General features: G+C 37.3%; 5 protein-coding genes and 1 non-coding gene across 7 annotated transcripts; 4 read left to right on the forward strand and 2 right to left on the reverse strand.

The window, feature by feature from the left end:
• Positions 1-764: 764 nt before the first annotated feature.
• LOC125205458 lies at positions 765-2,518 on the forward strand. 2 transcript variants are annotated; one of them, XM_048104401.1, is made up of 3 exons: positions 765-951; positions 1,051-1,222; positions 2,265-2,518. In XM_048104401.1, exons 1-3 carry the CDS (start codon positions 837-839, stop codon positions 2,272-2,274), a joined length of 297 nt encoding a protein of 98 aa, XP_047960358.1. In that variant the 5' UTR covers positions 765-836; the 3' UTR covers positions 2,275-2,518. The 2 variants fall into 2 exon arrangements, with proteins under 2 accessions (XP_047960358.1, XP_047960357.1); XM_048104400.1 differs by having other exon boundaries at positions 774-951; positions 1,051-1,199.
• Positions 2,519-3,011: 493 nt separating this feature from the next.
• LOC125205456 (peroxiredoxin-2F, mitochondrial) lies at positions 3,012-4,883 on the forward strand. Its single transcript, XM_048104397.1, has 5 exons — positions 3,012-3,263; positions 3,368-3,397; positions 3,921-4,079; positions 4,406-4,500; positions 4,613-4,883. Exons 1-5 carry the CDS (start codon positions 3,054-3,056, stop codon positions 4,716-4,718), a joined length of 600 nt encoding a protein of 199 aa, XP_047960354.1. The 5' UTR covers positions 3,012-3,053; the 3' UTR covers positions 4,719-4,883.
• A 602-nt stretch (positions 4,884-5,485) lies between these two features.
• On the forward strand, positions 5,486-7,497 carry LOC125205457 (uncharacterized GPI-anchored protein At5g19250-like). Its single transcript, XM_048104398.1, has 2 exons — positions 5,486-5,673; positions 6,747-7,497. The coding sequence occupies exons 1-2, from the start codon at positions 5,604-5,606 to the stop codon at positions 7,262-7,264; spliced, it is 588 nt and encodes a 195-aa protein (XP_047960355.1). The 5' UTR covers positions 5,486-5,603; the 3' UTR covers positions 7,265-7,497.
• A 329-nt stretch (positions 7,498-7,826) lies between these two features.
• TRNAW-CCA lies at positions 7,827-7,898 on the reverse strand. The gene has a single exon. It is a non-coding gene; the product is annotated as a tRNA-Trp (tRNA).
• Positions 7,899-11,440: 3,542 nt separating this feature from the next.
• On the forward strand, positions 11,441-13,162 carry LOC125205736 (protein DR_1172-like). Its single transcript, XM_048104826.1, has 3 exons — positions 11,441-11,610; positions 11,693-11,802; positions 12,129-13,162. Exons 1-3 carry the CDS (start codon positions 11,459-11,461, stop codon positions 12,947-12,949), a joined length of 1,083 nt encoding a protein of 360 aa, XP_047960783.1. The 5' UTR covers positions 11,441-11,458; the 3' UTR covers positions 12,950-13,162.
• Positions 13,163-13,273: 111 nt separating this feature from the next.
• Positions 13,274-16,965, reverse strand: LOC125205735 (alkylbase DNA glycosidase-like protein mag2). The gene is made up of 2 exons (XM_048104825.1): positions 15,683-16,965; positions 13,274-13,538 (listed from the first exon to the last, which is right to left on the reverse strand). Exons 1-2 carry the CDS (start codon positions 16,834-16,836, stop codon positions 13,517-13,519), a joined length of 1,176 nt encoding a protein of 391 aa, XP_047960782.1. The 5' UTR covers positions 16,837-16,965; the 3' UTR covers positions 13,274-13,516.
• Between the last annotated feature and the right edge of the window lie 710 nt (positions 16,966-17,675).

Below are 17,675 nucleotides of genomic sequence, written 5' to 3' on the forward strand. Positions count from 1 at the left end.
CAAAATTTTAAATTTTACTAGTACTCCACTATTTAATGCATAATACGAGTACTTTATTTAAATTAAATATTTTATTTAAATAATTGTAATGTAATATATACTGTAACTTAAATTTTTTATTTAGGAGTGTAGGACTTTTATGGGCCTAGGTGTATTTAAATTGTGTTGAAACGATAAGTCCAATCATTTGTTTATTTGGGACACGGCATTTGATATTCATTGAAAATACAATTCAATAAAAAATGAAAAATTTATACTACTTCTCTGTTTATTAACAAAGACTTTTAAAAAACTTAGAATTATGACAATCCAACTAGTTAATAAGATGATGGGCTTTAAATCAAATCTAATAAGGGATGAGTTAAAAATTGAGGTACTCCCCCGTTGCATTATTTTTTGGCACAAGTTTAAAGAAAATGAAAATTTATTAGTTAACTAAAAAAATAAAGTAAGATGCACAAAAATGCTGAGAGAAAAAAGCAAAAGAGAGAGCGAAAAAAAAAATGACTCACTTAACTTAAATCTTGATCCATACTAAACAAGAATAATTATATTGTAATCAATTTTTTTGTTATGAAAAACACTCAATGATCAAATTTAATTTAGTCCAACTGAAAAAACAAAACAATATCTAGATTTAAAACATCTAAAAAGGATTTAAGTTTGAAACTAAACATTAATGCGTTAAATAGATAAAAATTAAAAAGGAAAAAGAAAAAAAAAGGAGGACAAGAAAGAGATCACTGATACGCTGTCGTTTAGAGGCCGCAATAATCTTAGGGTTTATGCTTAGCTCTCTATAGACAAAATCCAAAATCTATTTCTCCATTTTTGATATGGCTCTTTGGAGGCAAATCCAGACGGGAAGCAGCCGATTATCTTCATTTTTCACAAATTCAAATCATGTATCTGGAATTGCGAATTTCTCAACCAAATCCAGTCATTACATGGGTAAGAAATTGCAAGATGCTTTCTTCTGATCTTATTTTTTTTGCTTGTTCGATTCAGTTTCAGAAAATGAGCTGCAATCGCTTTGATTTGAAAATGCAGTGAAAGTTGGGATTCCGGAGTTTTTGAACGGAGTGGGGCGAGGATTAGGAAATCATGTGGAGAAGTTGGAATCTGAGATTGGAGATTTGAATAAGCTTCTCGTCACTCGAACTATTAAGCTCAAGCGGCTCGGGATCCCTTGCAAAGACGTAAGAGAAATTTCTCTCTTTGTGTACGTATTTTAGCTTGTGTCTTAGTTAATGTGGGTTTTAGATGGATTGTGGAAATTGATTTTGGTTTTGTAAAGGGTTAGATATATACTTAAGTGCTTATTAGATCAATAGCCGAAGCTAGGGCTGCTGAAAATAGATAACTGGTATTATCATCATAATGCCTTTTACTTGGTTCATTGCTTTGCTTTCTTCTCTTGTTTGAGAATCTCTCCCTGAAAGATGCACTGGTGTGCTTAGCCTATGCTTTTATAGGTATTCGTATCCTTGTTACAGTTTGGGTGGAATAATCCCACCTCTTGCATTGCATTACCGCTTCTCTTGATCAACAAAGGTTTTATTGCCAAAATTGCTTATGTAGTCAGGTATTAAAATTGAAAGTTAAAATTATGTCTTTACAAACTTATAAGGATGTATTCGGACCTGATAATGGTTTTCCAAAGTCTTTTAGTAATACAGTATATGATAAATTTAGACCATGTTGTTCGCTTTGCTTTCTGTTTCATGACTATTGGTTCTGCCAGTAGAGCACTCTGTAACATAGGTTAACAAAACCATCATAATTGGAGCTGAAGTGAATATGCTTGATCATTGTAATTTTGCAACTGAAAAGAATTTGTCTAAGTCTCTAAGATATCTAATGAGACTCATGGTTTGGGTCGGGAATGTGGATACATGAACATGTGTACTATAGAGGTCTCAAGAAACCCCTCTGGTCCCATCTTTGCATGATCTGGGGTCAGTCCTACATGAACTATTTCATGTTGACCTCAGCTCGTATGATATGTTCGTATACTTTGAGCTCCATTTGGCAAAGATGGTCCCTTCTATTGTCATGTAAAGCCTTATAAGACAGAAGGCCATCTACTTTATTTAATATCTAGCTCAAAGAGCTACATAATTAACAAGCTTGACACAGTGATTTTTATTGACAAATGTTGTGACAAATATATGAACCATACTAGTTCGTTCGTTCATATCTCCAACCACAGACCTTTTCTTTACTGGATAAACTCATGGAAGAGTGTTTGGTTATTTTTGCAGAGAAAGCTGATACTGAAGTATGCCCACAAGTACCGGCTTGGACTATGGAGGCCTAGAGCTGAGCCCGTAAAATCTTGATGTTCAGAAGTAGCGGAAACTTTGGGTCTTTGCTGGACTTGGTTCTTTTGCTCTGAAACACTCTCTTAGGGATTTAGGGTTTATGTTTTCTGAAAATCTGTTTGAGAAGTTGTTGATGCTGGTTTACCTCTGCACGGTGCATCTGGATGATCAATAACATCAAGCTGTTTATGCCAGTTTTAATGCTTTCTGCATTTGGAGATCCCCCCCTCCAATAATTATTCCAATCGTGTGATCGATTGTGCTTTGTTATTGTGTAATCGTCCCTCGAGTAGAAAGTAGAAACTCATGTGGAGAAGTTGGATTTTGAGATTGTGATGGAGTTAGCGGGTCGAAGATCGGATAAAAATCGCCATTGACTGGCTAACTTCATCACCTAAAGCCTTAGAACATTCTTTAATTGGTTAATACAAATAAAGAGCTTTTTTTTTTTTATAAAAAAAAATTAAAATAAAGAGATTAAGAATAGTTTCATTATGTAATACTAAGTTGATCTTCTAAAACAGAAATAGTAGTAGTAACTCTTGGCTGTAAAAATGGGATGGAAAGAGTATTTCGACTTTTTTGAGCCCTAATTATAGCAAAAAATTAAATCGACAGAAAATAAAGAAAGAAACACGATTTTATTTTTAGCTGTCGAAATAAAACGCGAAACGTATATATCCTCTCATTTCAGTGCGCTACCAAAAAAAAAGGGGAAAATCTGAAGAAATGGCTATGGCTTTCTCTGCATTGCTGAAGCGAACGTCGGTGATTAACTCAGCGATCGGCGGTTTCCAAGCATCAAGGGCATTCGCGTCGGTTGCAGTGGGCTCGGACTTGATATCGGCCTCATCGGATGTTTCCCTCCAGAGAGCTCGCTCTTGGGACGAAGGCGTCTCATCCAAATTCGCCACCACTCCACTCACAGACATTTTCAAGGTTAATTCATTCCATCCGTAATAAATGTGGTGAAAATCATTCTGTTTTTGTAGGGTTTTCGAGTGGATTACTTGGAATTCTAATTATTTTGTTTTTTTTTTCAGGGCAAGAAAGTTGTTATCTTTGGGCTTCCGGTGAGTTATTCGGATCGATTTCTCCTTTTCTTTTGATTATTCATTCGTGTGTTTAGGTAGCATTGTGATATTTATTTAGGAGATTAGAAATTGTTCATTCCGGCTTTTATTTTAACATAGTTTGTGATTGATTTAGTTTATCGTGTTGAATTGAATCTTTTACATTTTGAAGAAATTCATTAGATATTTTTATACGTCAATGGTTTGAATGGGTTTATCCCGTGAAAGTCACTCAAGTAAATGGCTCAAATGGGAAGAATAAAAAGATTTCATTGGGAACGATAATCTTTATATTCTGTTCATTGAAGTATATTATTAGAAGTTCAACTCTTTAAAATTTGAATCTGTTAAGAAATTGTGTATGCAATCTCTCCTGTCAATATATTAGGTGTGATAGTAGCATGAGGCCGAGTTCGTTTTAGCCATCATTTTTTCTACTATTATTTTGCCTTTTCTTAGAGAAAAAGAGGGTAATTTAATCTGTTTCTCTGCATATTGATTGAGTTTGGTTTTACACCCTTAGGGAGCATACACTGGAGTGTGTTCGGCACAACATGTCCCTAGCTACAATAGAAATATCGACAGCTTCAAGAGGAAAGGAATTGATTCGGTTATATGTGTAGCTGTCAATGATCCCTATACAATCAACGCCTGGGCTGAAAAACTTCAAGCTAAAGAAGCTGTAAGTTTCACATTTACTGAATAAAACTTTGTTGCTTGAGAAAGATGAGCTGTTGATAATGGTGTCATATACTGATTTCATCTATATGGCCTTGTGATTTAATGATTTTGTTCGATTTGTGGTTTAAGTATTTGGTAATGCCGTGTCTGAATAAATGCTATTTGCCTTTGCTATCTATTAGTCAGCCTCATTAGCTAACGAATTTGGTCCCTTTCTATGGCAAGGGCCTTTATCTCGGGCCTAAAGAATAGTTGATCTTTCATCTTATGCTCGTGCTATTGAAGAGCATATTGACTGTGTTGGGTCTTCATCTTGTGTTGTTGCAGATTGAATTTTATGGAGATTTCGATGGGAGCTTCCACAAGAAGCTTGACTTGATGATAGATCTATCCGCTGCATTACTTGGACCTCGATCCCACAGGTATTTTCACTATGTGGCTGTGCGATGATATTCAGTTAATCCGGTTGGTTCTATTCCAAAAATCAGACCATATCGATCCATCTTCACTAACCTTTGCGCTCTTTACATGAAGGTGGTCGGCCTATGTGGATGACGGCAAGATTAAAGCTCTGAACATCGAGAAAGCTCCTTCCGAGTTCGACGTTTCTAGTGGCGATGTCATCCTCCAACAGATCTAAGGCAGTTGTTAATTGTTGGACTTCAGATTTTGCCACATATTTTATATGTGCATTGTTTACTCATTCTCAATAATGATGTCAAATTACTGAAATTTAATGCTCTTCCTTTTTGCTATAAATGGACTTAACAGTCCAAATTATTTGAAAAATCATGAATTTTGGTCATATCCGTGGAGCTTGGATTAGTATGCAATTATCATGATGAGAAAAAATTTCATTGTTACATGTAGTATATTGTTGATGTTTTATATTAAACGATGCCGCTTTCTTGATGAACAGGCGTCTTTGTTTAACTCATTACGGTGTCAAACCAATTTGTTGTTACGAACTAAATCTATTATTCATCGTTTTTTTTATTGCGTTATAAAATTATGGGACATTCTATTTAATTAAAATTCCTTATTCTTCCTGTGATTTGCCCATTTAATTTTATAAAAATTCAGGCAGCAAGTCTTTGTCGTGGCTGTTGGGCCAGCAAAATCTTGCTCACCAGCTCAAATGCTCTGTCTATATATAATATATTCTCATTTTTTTTGCATAAATCGATTTATTATTCACTTAAAAACTAGAGACCAGTATTTTTTAACAAGAGAAAATTATTGATGATAAAATCAAAGGTTAGTTTTTTGTGAATGGTTGGTTAATTTGATTTACTCGGTCTTTATTTATGAGATTCAGTCGGTGGAACTTTAATTCGAACATATATTTAATACTCCTACTACATAGTAGTAGTAATAAAAAAATCAAGAAAAGGTTGATATCGAAATTGACATGCTAACGAAAAGACGCCGTGCGACATTTTCATATAATCACAAATCATAAACCCGTGTCCAACAAATTACAGTACAGAAACTCAGCTCAGCTCCAGCCTCCAAGTCTTCTTTGATGGCGTCATTCTCGCATCTTCTCTTTCTCTCTCTACTCTTTCACTCTGCTCTATTCATCAAATGCGACGGTAAGAATTTCCACACTGTTCCTGCATTGCAATTTTTCAGTTAGGTTTTTCTCTATATGAAAGTTTCTAGTGATTAATAGAAATGTTAGCTAGAATTTTTTTCGGAGATTTGAAATTGTAATATTGTATTTTCTCTCATGAGTTTTTGACTTAGTTGGTGGGTTATTGGATTTGCATTGTGAGGAGACTTGCATTGCGATCCAGCTATTGCTATTTCGATTGATAACCGCTAGAGTGCAGATTGATTTTTCTTAGGGAATTTGGACTGTAAAATGTTATGCAGAAGTGGAATCTTCAGTTCGGTTAATTTCCATGATTATTTAATATTTCAATCTGAAGATCTTAAAGTTCTGGACATAGATGTTAAATGATCAAGGATAAGATTGTGTTTGTATATTTGCCTTTGAAGTTTGGTATAATGAAAAATTAAAGGCGTTGCTTTACTCGAACGCTATTAGTATGCTAGATCTACCATTTCTTCCTTCTGATGCAATGATGATTTCTCATTACTTTTTGCAGTTCCTAAACATTGAAATAAGCATCTTATTTTATTGTTATGGACTTATGGATGAAGATTTCAAACATCATTTGAACTATTTATTGCTTTTGGAACTTTATTTAGCTTGTTTGATGGTTAGATTAGTAAATTTGAGGTGAGATTTTATTGAGATGGGTCATATATTATAGATCAAATACAACATCACCCAATATCTCTCATCTCTCAGAGCTAAACAACTTTCCCAATTTCAGTTATAGTAGGAAATGGTTGATACCTATAAGGTATGGTAGATGTAATGGGATAAGAAGAAATTCATCGTGCGATTTTGCTCAAATATATCAAGAAGTAGGTAAAGATAACTACGTTGTCTGACAGATTGGTGAAATCTTGTTGATGCATGTTAACTCTGTGTTGGGATTAAGGTTTCTACACTTCTGAGTTCTACTGAAAATCCATGAATATTGTTGTTTGTCATCCCTTTCTGTGACTTTCTAGATTAATGACTATAAGTTTGATATTTGATGCTGATCTAAGTCGAGTGCTAAGATTTTTGGTGTCGTTTTGTCATATGCAGACGAGGAAGACAATCTTCTTCAAGGGATCAACCAGTACCGAACATCTCTAAACTTGACGGCTTTAACCAAGAGTGACCGAGCAGAATGCCTAGCTAGTGAAGTCGCGGATCAGTTTAAGAAGCAACCTTGCACCAACACTACAGGCGCCAACACCGTGCCTGGAACCGAACCTCAGATTTCCAGCTTCCCTAACCTCCTAACGAAATGCCATCTGAACGTCACCACCACTAGGGACGGGCAGATAATGCCAGCCTGTGTCCCCAATCTCGATCCAACCCTCGTGCTGTCCAACTTCACAAAGTCGCTCTACTCTGGCTATCTCAATGACACCAAGTTCAGTGGTGTTGGGATTGGCTCTGAGGACAACTGGATTGTTGTCGTTCTGACTACAAGCACACCTGAGGGTAATTACTCACCGGGAACTAACGAGAACAACGACGACGACAATGGAGCGGCAGGCCTCAGCCCGATTGGCGCCGTGGTGCTTCTGCTAGTTGGTTTGTTCATGTTGATGTAAACTTGATTGAAGAACAGACAATACACCGGCACGGCGTATATTGTATCATTTGTTTGAGCGAGACATTCTCTTACGATGTAGTCATATATGGAATTGTGTTTCTCTTTTCTTTTACAAACTCATAATTTTTCAGATGGGAGAGTCGAAGTCCTTGTAGTTTGTGTTTCTTGAGATATCTCGATTTGACTCAACTCGTTGTTGTTTTTATTGGAATATTTACACTTAACAGACTACTTTGTTTCTCTGTAAACATGTTTTAGTGGCAACATCATTTTGACATATAATTCAGTTTAAAAATGAAAAAATTGTTAAATATATACGTATTACAATGTGAGCTTTCTCTTACTCTTACTCGTTATCTTTGAATGGTATATAAACGTAAAAAAAAGAGGAACATAAAAATGGGAATTAAGTTATAATCCAATTTTGTGTGAACAGTGAGGTAAGGGACAAAGGAACCGAGGATATTCGGTGCCGGCGAATAAATGATCTATACGCATTTTCCCTTATGAAATAATAGGGGAATATAAAAAAGGAATGGACCGTATAGGATCGGGGGATTTGAACCCGACGTGAATCGAACACGCAACCTTCTGATCTGGAGTCAGACGCGCTACCATTGCGCCACGGATCCACATGCTATTCATGCCACAATATTATTACATATTATCGACAGCCGCAAGGAAAGAAGTGAACTCATATGCTGATTCCCTCACCGACAGATACCCTTTGCATACAATTATGTTTGGATAAGAAATTGAAATCCATTTAGGTTGCAGTAAATGAAGCCAACTCAACACAATCACCAATTCACCATTATACAGATTTCTTCTCATTGTTCACCAAATCTACCATCAACATTGATGCAAATGCACCACTTATTGAAGAGGACACAATTAATACTACTATAAACCCTATTTATCTGCTACTTTGCACGAGTTGAGACTTGTCTTACGAGCTTCTTACTATAAAAGGAAATAATTCTATTTACGGATATGATAGTTCTTAAGTAGTTGGATGCAAGCCTTTTCTCAATTTTTTGAGTTTGTATATGTACTCATTATAATAATGGTCTTTGCCAAACATATAGTAGTATGTTTCTCTTAGGCTAGAACAACTCTTAGACAAATGCGAAAACTCGGCCTTCTTTTCTATATCTCATCTAGTTCATTAGCTCGAAATGCCATGCATCCTTTGTGGCAACATACCTTTTGAATGTAATATATAAAACTACATGCAATACATGTATGGTGGTGCAATATTAGAGCAATGTTGAAAGAAAAGATTTGACAGCATTTAACTATCTGGGCTTTCTTTAATTCTCCATTTTATGTTATTGATTTCCATATAAGTGTTGCCAAATATTTAAGCTAACAAGTCTAATTTTGTTGGATTTGGCTAGAATTCTATATAAAGACATAGCCTTTTCTGAGGATGAGCGGGAGCACATTACATTAGTCATCCAGACCCATGTGTATTACTCCTACTATATTGGAGTACTGCTTAAGGATTTAAAAAAGAAAAATTGCAATCACCACACAAGAAATACTAGCATTAGTTTGAAGACTTTAGACTCATACTCATAATCTTATCACTACAATTCAAACTCACAACTATTACAACCGGAATTCAATTGTGGAGTGGCTCAACCTTGATCAGATTCTTCATGGGATCGAACTCGAAACAGAGGATTTTTCTAGAACCACTAACAGCAATGTCGTATGAGAGCCGGGTTGCTTTGAGGAATGTGGACTAACCCGCCCCAAAAGCTATCCACCCCTGCCACATAGTCAACGACACTGGTGAAGTGCATCCGCCCGCGTACTCTAACGATATCTCCTTCTTGTCGAACAAGCGACAAGCCACAGCATATTTCTTAGGAATATGCTGCAATTTAAGAAAATAATCATAAAGATTCATGCCTTTGAAGACACATAAACAGTGGTGGAGAGTGGAGGGATTCTTACAACTTTATAGCAGCGGTAGTCCTTGAGCACAATAATGCAGCGTGGAGGACTGAAGATGGTCTTCTCCAGAGCAGTGACTCCATACACGGTCACCACAAAGGTGGACTTATCAACGCAAGAAAAGACGAGCAGCTCGAAGATTTCAAGGCGCACGTCTTCACAGAATTTGCTCCATCCTTTCTCGAAGAAGTAGTGATCCTCTCCTTCTATCTTCACCCTCACATTCCATGTATTGTTGCAAATCCTCAGCTCAACTTGTTTTGGCAACATTTTGCCATGCTTTTGCATGAAGCCTTGAGGCAATCTCTATACACATTACACACCATGAATGATACTAATAATAAAGGAAGACAAAGACGAAGACAAAGAAAGTAAAAGATAGTAAAAGAAAGAGTTACGAGATGGGAAGAGAGCTCCACCAAGATCTTGTAGAAAGACGGATTCTTCCCCTCCATGGACGTTTTACTCTGAATCATTTATAGTAAACAATAAAAATGTATAAGTAATTGTACATGAAACTAGAGCAACATATATCCTAACAAAAAAGTGAAACAATTAATATTGAATCACAACAACTAGACACTCAGAATTTGTTTGGTACTGTACTATCAATTATCTGAAAAACTTTCAGTCTAATGACTCAAACTCAAATGGATACTACTTTTCAATATTAAACAACAAATTCAATTCATAACATATTTTTAGTATATTCTTATTATTAATTTCTCCTAATAAAGTAAATATGAATAACTTTAGAAAAACAAACTTTTGTATAATTAAATTGAAAAGAATAGATATAAGGAAAAACTAATATCACCAAGCAAGTCAGCCATGAAGAAGCTGAATAACCGATGCTGGAGTATTCTGCATAATTCTAGTCTAGGGAATTTTTTTAAATTGAAGAAGAATTCGTATTTGGATTATAATTCTAATAAATCAATTTTAATGATAGTCTAGAAGAAATTCTGAATATTTTAAACTAGCTAGCCAAACAGTAAATAGCACAGAACAAAATCACATACATATCTTTTATAACAATATTAATGTTTATGGTCTTCTTCTTCCTCAAACCATTTCACTTTTCTTCAACTATTTCAGAATTTCTAATTTAGTCCCTCTCAATCATTCAACTTCCAATGATTAGTCTTATGAGATATTGGTTTTGTAAAGCCTAAAGTAGATGGTTTTCAAAAATTTCAAACAAAGTACAAACTAAAAAAAAAAAAAAACTGAACTAGGGCTTAAGCGCCTCCCTCATCTCACGTATGTCACATGCTAATATACAATGTTGCAAAAATTCCATCTTTCATGCTCATAATTAACAAGTTATATTACACAAACATTCATGCTTCAACACTTTTCATGCTTCACAAAATATAGTAAGAGTAAGACAGGTGAAGAACATCTCATAATGCTTGAATGTTAGCTTTGAAAGCTTAGCAACATGCAAAGAAGATAGAAACAACAACCTTTGAAGAACTCTTCAAATCCAGCTCTCCACTTCTCCTCTCACTCTCTCTCTACTCTTAAGGTTGCAGTGTTTAAATGTGAAGCCAATGGGGAGGTATAAATAAGTGAGTAATAAGGAATTATAGCTAGCAGTAATGTGTAATAAGACATATTCTTTCCTGCTTTTCTATCGATTTCTTCACATTTCCATAATTAGCATAATAGCTACTGCAGTCTGTAGATTCTCAGCTAAACATGTTTTGAATTAGAATGTCGACATATTCTTTAATACAGGGAGTACTAATTAAGGTTATTGTGATATTATAGAACTTCCAAAATGAAAAAAATGACTCTACTATTATGGAATAGAGGGAGTAGTAATGTAGTATATTATCGTGTCATGCAATCACATAATCTTCATGATTACATCAAAACTATTTAAAATTATTTGTCCAAAATAATATTTGGAAGAACTATGCAACAATCCATTAAATTTTGAGAAAAAATAGTCATGGGTATGAGTTTGAAAAATAAGTCAATATTTTTATTCTAATTCATCACTGTTTTTTGCAAAATAAAGAATTTACTATTTATCCTCAACGGCAGACCTTTTTTACATACCCTCCTTCAAATTAACGAAGTCGCGCGCATTTTGCTAAAAACAGAAAATAACTGATCACATCTCAACCCAACCGCCTTCACCTTCGCCTATATATCTTCAACTTCACTTTTCTATGATTATTCAATTCCCACATTTTTCCCTCTGATTTCAACCAAGATGGCCTGTAACAAGACGTTTTTGCTGCTGCTGTTGGTTTGCGTTGTAAGTGTGGGGCGCTGCTCCGCCCAAGAACCGGCCGACCGTGTCGAGCCCCAGTTCGACAAGGATGATGATTCTTGGACTGGTTGGGCCTACAACAAATTCTCCGAGTAAAACAAATCATGCATACTCTTTATTCTCTTCACATAAACTAGATATATTCATTTTTGATTGAGTCGTAATCTTGTTTAGGATCGGGCTTGTTGATTCCGACAAGGCCAAGAATGTCGCTCACAATGTTGTCGAGAAAACATCCGAAGCTGTCTCGAGATCCGCGGACACCGTGAATTCCGCTGCACAAGGTATTATGTCATTAGCATGATATCGTCTGCTTCAACTCAAAATGTGAAATTTCACGTCGTAAAATGCTTTATATTAATCTATTCGTTTGATAATAAATATCTCATTTTTTATCAATTCATATTTTAAGAGACTGTTTGACTTTTAAGTATATAAGTACGTAATAATAAAATGTCAGTGAACTGAGTGAATGAAATGTGGGGTCCACTTGCTAAAAATAGTAAAGATGAAATGAAAATATTTATTGACGAACGAACGGAAAAAAAGAAAAATGGTTAATGGATGGAGTAGTTGCAACTTTGCTTATTCACTTGGTTAATTTGGGCAGAATCATCAAAGTATGCATCGGACGTGGTGAGCAGCACATCTCAGAAGGTCGGCAGTGCCAAGGACCAGGTTTCGGAGAAAGCCGGTGAGGCCGTGAAGAAGGCGTCCGAGATGGCTTCCGGTGCGAGTGAGGCCACGAAGCAGAAGACCAACAACGCGTACGAATCCGCTTCGGATTTGGCACGTGAGGCCGGGGACAAGGCAGCGGGCGCCAAGGACGATGTGAAGGACAAGGCTAATACCGTGTATACCAAGGCCGGAGAGGCGGCGCAGAAAGGCAAGGACAAAGCTGCGGACGCCAAGGACGATGTGAAGGACAAGGCTAATACCGTGTATACCAAGGCCGGAGAGGCGGCACAGAAAGGCAAGGACAAAGCTGCGGACACGTACGGAGACACCAAGTTTTCGCTGGGCGAGGCTTTTGAAAAGGCGAAGGGGTCGATCTCGGATCAGGATAAGAAGAGGTTAGAGGAGGCGCAGGAGAAGGCTAAGGGAAATTTGTCACCCCAGGATAGGCAGAAGATGGAGGAAGCGAAGGAGAAGGCGAAGGAGAAGGCAAAGGGGTCAGTGACGGAGGAGGATAAGAGGAAGTTCAATGAGGCAAAGGAGAAGGCGAAGGGGTCGGTGTCAGAGCAGGATAAGAAGAAGTTCGAGGAGGCGAAGGAGAAGGCGAAGGGGTCGGTGACGGAGCAAGACAAGAGGAAGTTCGAGGAGGCGCAGGAGAAGGCGAAGGGGTCGATGACAGAGCAGGATAAGAAGAAGTTCGAGGAGGCGAAGGAGAGGGCTTCACAGGGGATGAAGGGTAGCAGTGCATCTATGTAAACAACATGGTGGTTGATGCTGGTTAAGTGAGTACTTCTTAAATGTGTTGCTGTTCAATAAATATTTTGGTTTGGTAGGCTAGCAACAAAGGTTTTTAGGACCTTGTTGCACTTTGGTACAATACATATGATGTATAGTTGTATAGTTGTATATAGTTTTCATGTGATCATAAAGATATCACATTCAATAAAATTACAGTAAATGTTTCTTATATTCGTTAGTTGTAATCTCGGACTTTCCAGTCCGAAACCACCATCACTACTTTCCGGTACAGCTTACAAAAAAAGATGAATTGAGTAAGCAATTAAACACTAAATCAATTCCTGGTTTAAATAAGCTACTTCCCAGATTGATACCAATTCAAATTCTCCACATATCCTAGCTTCCATCAACTCTACAAAAATCTTAATACATTAGAGTTGTTTAAGCCAAAATAGCAGTATATAGCTTACAAATGTAACATTCAAACTCTGTGCTAAGATTCTAGTCTCGATTCGAGCTGGAATTTATCAAGCATCTCATCCCATTAGAGGAAGCAAAGAACATCACCAGACTGGCGTTTCGTAATCACTGGTTCCAAATGCATGCCCTGAAGAAGATGAAGAAAACATTAAGTGGAATAAGGAGAACAATTTGCTTAAAACTAATCAAACTTGAAATGGACCGATTACAAAAGTCCAGATAAAGAACACCTCCTATGTTTCAGCTTCATTACATAGGAATATGCAAAACTTTGGAAAAGTTCGTAAACAGATATCGGGAAGGGGGGAGAAGTATCTTTCAAGTTGAACCTAGCATTACTTCAGCCTATAATCATATTGCTCCATTATAGAAACTAACGAAAGGTAGTATAACAAAATACAAGTAAAATCAAGCAGCCACACAAACAAGTAGGCAAAATTTAGGTCTGTCATTTATATCCAACAGTGCAACATTCTTATGTAGTGTAAAGACTAATATCGGTGTGAGTGTCATGACCTGAATTTCTTGTCCTTCAGAATTATAAGTTGGGAAATTTTATCGTTGACAAAACTTTTTAAACCTTGAATTCTCTCATCAATTAACTGGTAAAACAAGAGAACGACTGAACGAGGATCTGAGGCTTAGGCCTCACATGTATTAGATGAAACCAAGGGGAGGGGCAGGGGGATTGACTGAGCTTATAAGCTCCAAAAATGTTTAGGAGCTTATAAGCTTTTGAAAAGTGTCTGACAAGAAAATACCCTAAACTTATAAAGTTTTTAAATAAGCTCCAAAAAGCAAGGTTCGTCAATCTCATCTTATTTATTCATATTCTTATAAGCAACAATAAATTTACATAGATAATCCTACTGTGTATTCCCATTATCAGCATATATTTTTCCCATTTCATCTCCTTCCAATTTTCAATTTTCTCTTCATACTACAATTTCTCTCTAACTGACTAACTGGCAACTTATAAGCTCTTGAAACATTACATTTTATAAGTATAAGCTCTTGAAACATCTTATAAGATGTTGGAACTTAAGGTGTCTAAAATAAGGTTAGCCAAACACCCCGCGAGCTATAGTTCATGACTCCCTGTCAACAATATAAGATGAAATATCCTTGAAATTCCCTATCAACTTCTCAATTAGCTTAATCAAGCAAAGCAACCAAAGTAGCAAGAAAGGTTTTCAGTATTCTCAGATCCAGAAAACTGAGGTATCACCGACACCGAGTCATTTGTGCGTGGGTTTCATCACGCCAATGTTTCTTGATTATTCCTAATCAATCCAATAATCAACTCTTGTGTTGTGCCAGCAAATTCTAAAAATATAGAATAATTAGTAGTAATATGAAATGCTTTATACAGTAGAAGGCTTATCTCTGAGGATATACACATATCTGCATCTATGAAAACATAATGAGCAGGGGCATCATGTTTCATAATGAAACTTTCTCAACCTAATTTATAAAGTGCATAGTCTGCTAGGGTGATGGAATGGGTCCATTCCGTTTACAGCATGCAGATAGTACAATTCAAAATGTAGACTCTTAGGCAGAGGCCAGGAAAATTCTAATGTCAACATTTCAAAGAATAACTGCTCAGGATTGTGAATTGTTCATAAACTGGAAGCACATAACTATTTCAATTTGCATCTCTCATTACAAAAGAGCACGCAACATAAAACATAAGGTCATTAGCCAAGTAAAAAACAGGAAAAAGATATGAGCATGGCCAACAACCATTTTCCAGCAGAAGAGAGATTGGAACTGGTCACATAAACAAAATCATGGTTCGGAATTTTGATTCTGCAGAGTCCATCACACAAGTCTCAGATTTCGAAAGAGAATAAAAATCTCTGCATGTCTAAGGTTTACAGCACCATGAACCTCAATACATGCTACACAAGGCTTCTGTTAACTCCTTACTGGAAAAGCCAACGGAAATTAGTTCATCCGTGGAGACATGATTGTTAGGAACCTCACATTAGAGAGAAATTTTGCATCTCCAACTCTAAGCTATCAATCCATTGCACATACGGAACCCAATTCTGCACCCCAAACTTAAAACTTTGATGAAAAACAATGTGAGTTTCATCACATAATATCAAGCTACAGCTAAATGATATACATATACACATGGAAAAAGCTAACCCCAAGTTCCCTCAGTTCAAGCTTAATTTTTAGTTCAGAAAAAGGAATATATGATATATTAAGCAATTCATTCAAAGTACATAATATAAACAGAAAAGAATAGTAAATAACTACCCAATACTGCCCATGCCATTAACTGGTTCCACAAACTGCAGCTGATGCTGATGCTGATGTTGATGCCCATCCTGATGTGGCTCTATCTGCTGCAGTGGCTGCACAGCACCACCATCAAGCGGCATTACAGAACTGGTAGCTGGGGATCCCTTCCCTTCACCGAACCGCCACATGTACCATGCCCCGACTGACCTATAAGGCCTCCACTTCTCACACAACTGCTCCATCTGAGAAGGCCGTGGCAACTCCTCCAAGCCATACAAGCACTGCACTCCTTTCCTAACCCCTAAGTCGCTCACCGGCAAAACATCCGGCCTGTGCAGTGAAAATATCATAAACATATGGACCGACCACGAACCTATCCCCTTCACCATCGAAAGCATGGTGAACAATGACCGATCGTCCATCTTCACCACCGTTTCATCCGATAAAATCCCGGATTTATATTTATTCGCGAGGTCGTACAAGTAGCTAGCTTTGCGGCCTGAAACCCCAATTTGCTTGAGCTGCTGGGTAGAGAGAGCAAGGACAGAATCAGGGCAAATTACGTCCTCTCCGCCGCAGAGCGAAACGAAACGAGTGTAGATGGAAGTTCCAGCTTTGTAGGCGAGCTGCTGATAAAGTATACTCTTGGTGAGAGCGAGGAATGGGGGGTGGTGGGACTCGAAATGCGGCTGTGGATGGGAATCAATCAGTGGGGCCAGTAAAGGATCAGCTGCGCGGAGGTGTCGGATGGCTGATTCAATCTCTCCGTCGGCCGACAAGGGTTTGATTATTTGGGGGAGAGCGTGGGAGACGCTACGCCGCCGGTTCTTGGCGGAGGCGGGAGTAATGGCGGCCGGATTGGGGGCTGAAGAAGGCGAAGCGGAGATGGAGGAATCATCGGTGGCTAGCTTCACAGCGGCGGTGGTCTGAGCCGATAGTTTGCGGATTTTTTGGGGGCGAATTGGAATTTTGGAGGGATTGTGGTGGGAGATCTCGGTGGGGATGGGGTGGGATGCCTCGGGTACGGAGGTGGCGGGGTGGGGATGAGGGATTTGGTCGGAATTGGGTGGTGATGGTTGGGAGTTGGAATCTGGATGCGAATTGGGTTTATCGATTTGGGATTCTGGTTTAGGTAGGGCTTCGATTTGGGTGTGAGCCTGCTCACCCATGAGAATCGTGGAGGGGGTAGTGAGGGAGAGGGTGTCGGCGGCGGCGGCGATGGTGGTGGGGATTATGAAGGCGAAAGAGGGAAACTTGGTATTATTTGGGGGAGATTGCGGTAAAATTGCAGTTTTTAGTTTCAGGAAATTATTACCTGTCCGAACACTCAGTCAACCGATCGTCAATTCCACGTAGTTGAAGATTTTGTCAATCGGGCCCATAAGGTTAAAGATTTCTTTTATTTTTTCTAAAATTATTTAATTATAGGGTATTCAAACAATCAAATAATTAAGTTTTATTGTCATAAAAATAAAAAATATGATGTATTAAATATAATGGAACTTTTCTTTCTTTTTTTATAGTTATTTATTTTATCAAAATTATTATTTAAATGTTGAATAAATAGCTAAATAAGGCGAATGGATATGGATGAGCAGAGCATCAAAGGCCAACCCACTCATCTAGCGCGGAGTGGGGTTGTTGGTGTGGGTCCGAGCGCGCCACACCGCACCATAGAGTGGGGGTGGGAGAACGGGGCGATTTTTTTTATTTCAAATTCAAAACTTTATTAAAATACAATATAATTATCTTTTAATTTTTTAGAACTTGTAGTATTTTTAAAATTTTAGGACTTGTAATTTAATGAATTTTAAAAAAATAATTATGTGCGAATGTTTTTTATTAAATAAAATTTTGTTTTTGAAGTAGAGGTATGGAGAAGAAATAGTATACTTAAGTTGTAAGAACTGTGTTTTGGTGTATAAAATAATTAAAATAATATAGTGATAGAGGTATGACTATGAGGTATTTGTAAATGACCTTATCCCTAAAAGTTCAATTGTTTATT

This window comes from Salvia hispanica, chromosome 2 (assembly GCF_023119035.1).
Source record: "Salvia hispanica cultivar TCC Black 2014 chromosome 2, UniMelb_Shisp_WGS_1.0, whole genome shotgun sequence".
Classification (NCBI taxonomy): Eukaryota; Viridiplantae; Streptophyta; class Magnoliopsida; order Lamiales; family Lamiaceae; genus Salvia; species Salvia hispanica.

Excerpts from the sequence above, each read along its gene's own strand:
- LOC125205458 (XM_048104400.1), top strand. The coding sequence starts at position 837 with ATGGCTCTTTGGAGGCAAATCCAGACGGGAAGCAGCCGATTATCTTCA. Across the intron at positions 952-1,050 it reads CAAATCCAGTCATTACATGG|TGAAAGTTGGGATTCCGGAG; the intron begins GTAAGAAATTGC and ends TTGAAAATGCAG. Across the intron at positions 1,200-2,264 it reads TCGGGATCCCTTGCAAAGAC|AGAAAGCTGATACTGAAGTA; the intron begins GTAAGAGAAATT and ends TTATTTTTGCAG.
- LOC125205456 (XM_048104397.1), top strand. The coding sequence starts at position 3,054 with ATGGCTATGGCTTTCTCTGCATTGCTGAAGCGAACGTCGGTGATTAAC. Across the intron at positions 3,264-3,367 it reads CACTCACAGACATTTTCAAG|GGCAAGAAAGTTGTTATCTT; the intron begins GTTAATTCATTC and ends TTTTTTTTTCAG. Across the intron at positions 3,398-3,920 it reads TTGTTATCTTTGGGCTTCCG|GGAGCATACACTGGAGTGTG; the intron begins GTGAGTTATTCG and ends TTACACCCTTAG.
- LOC125205457 (XM_048104398.1), top strand. The coding sequence starts at position 5,604 with ATGGCGTCATTCTCGCATCTTCTCTTTCTCTCTCTACTCTTTCACTCT. Across the intron at positions 5,674-6,746 it reads TCTATTCATCAAATGCGACG|ACGAGGAAGACAATCTTCTT; the intron begins GTAAGAATTTCC and ends TGTCATATGCAG.
- LOC125205736 (XM_048104826.1), top strand. The coding sequence starts at position 11,459 with ATGGCCTGTAACAAGACGTTTTTGCTGCTGCTGTTGGTTTGCGTTGTA. Across the intron at positions 11,611-11,692 it reads GCCTACAACAAATTCTCCGA|GATCGGGCTTGTTGATTCCG; the intron begins GTAAAACAAATC and ends AATCTTGTTTAG. Across the intron at positions 11,803-12,128 it reads CGTGAATTCCGCTGCACAAG|AATCATCAAAGTATGCATCG; the intron begins GTATTATGTCAT and ends TAATTTGGGCAG.
- LOC125205735 (XM_048104825.1), bottom strand. The coding sequence starts at position 16,836 with ATGGGTGAGCAGGCTCACACCCAAATCGAAGCCCTACCTAAACCAGAA. Across the intron at positions 13,539-15,682 it reads AATGGCATGGGCAGTATTGG|GGCATGCATTTGGAACCAGT; the intron begins GTAGTTATTTAC and ends CATCTTCTTCAG.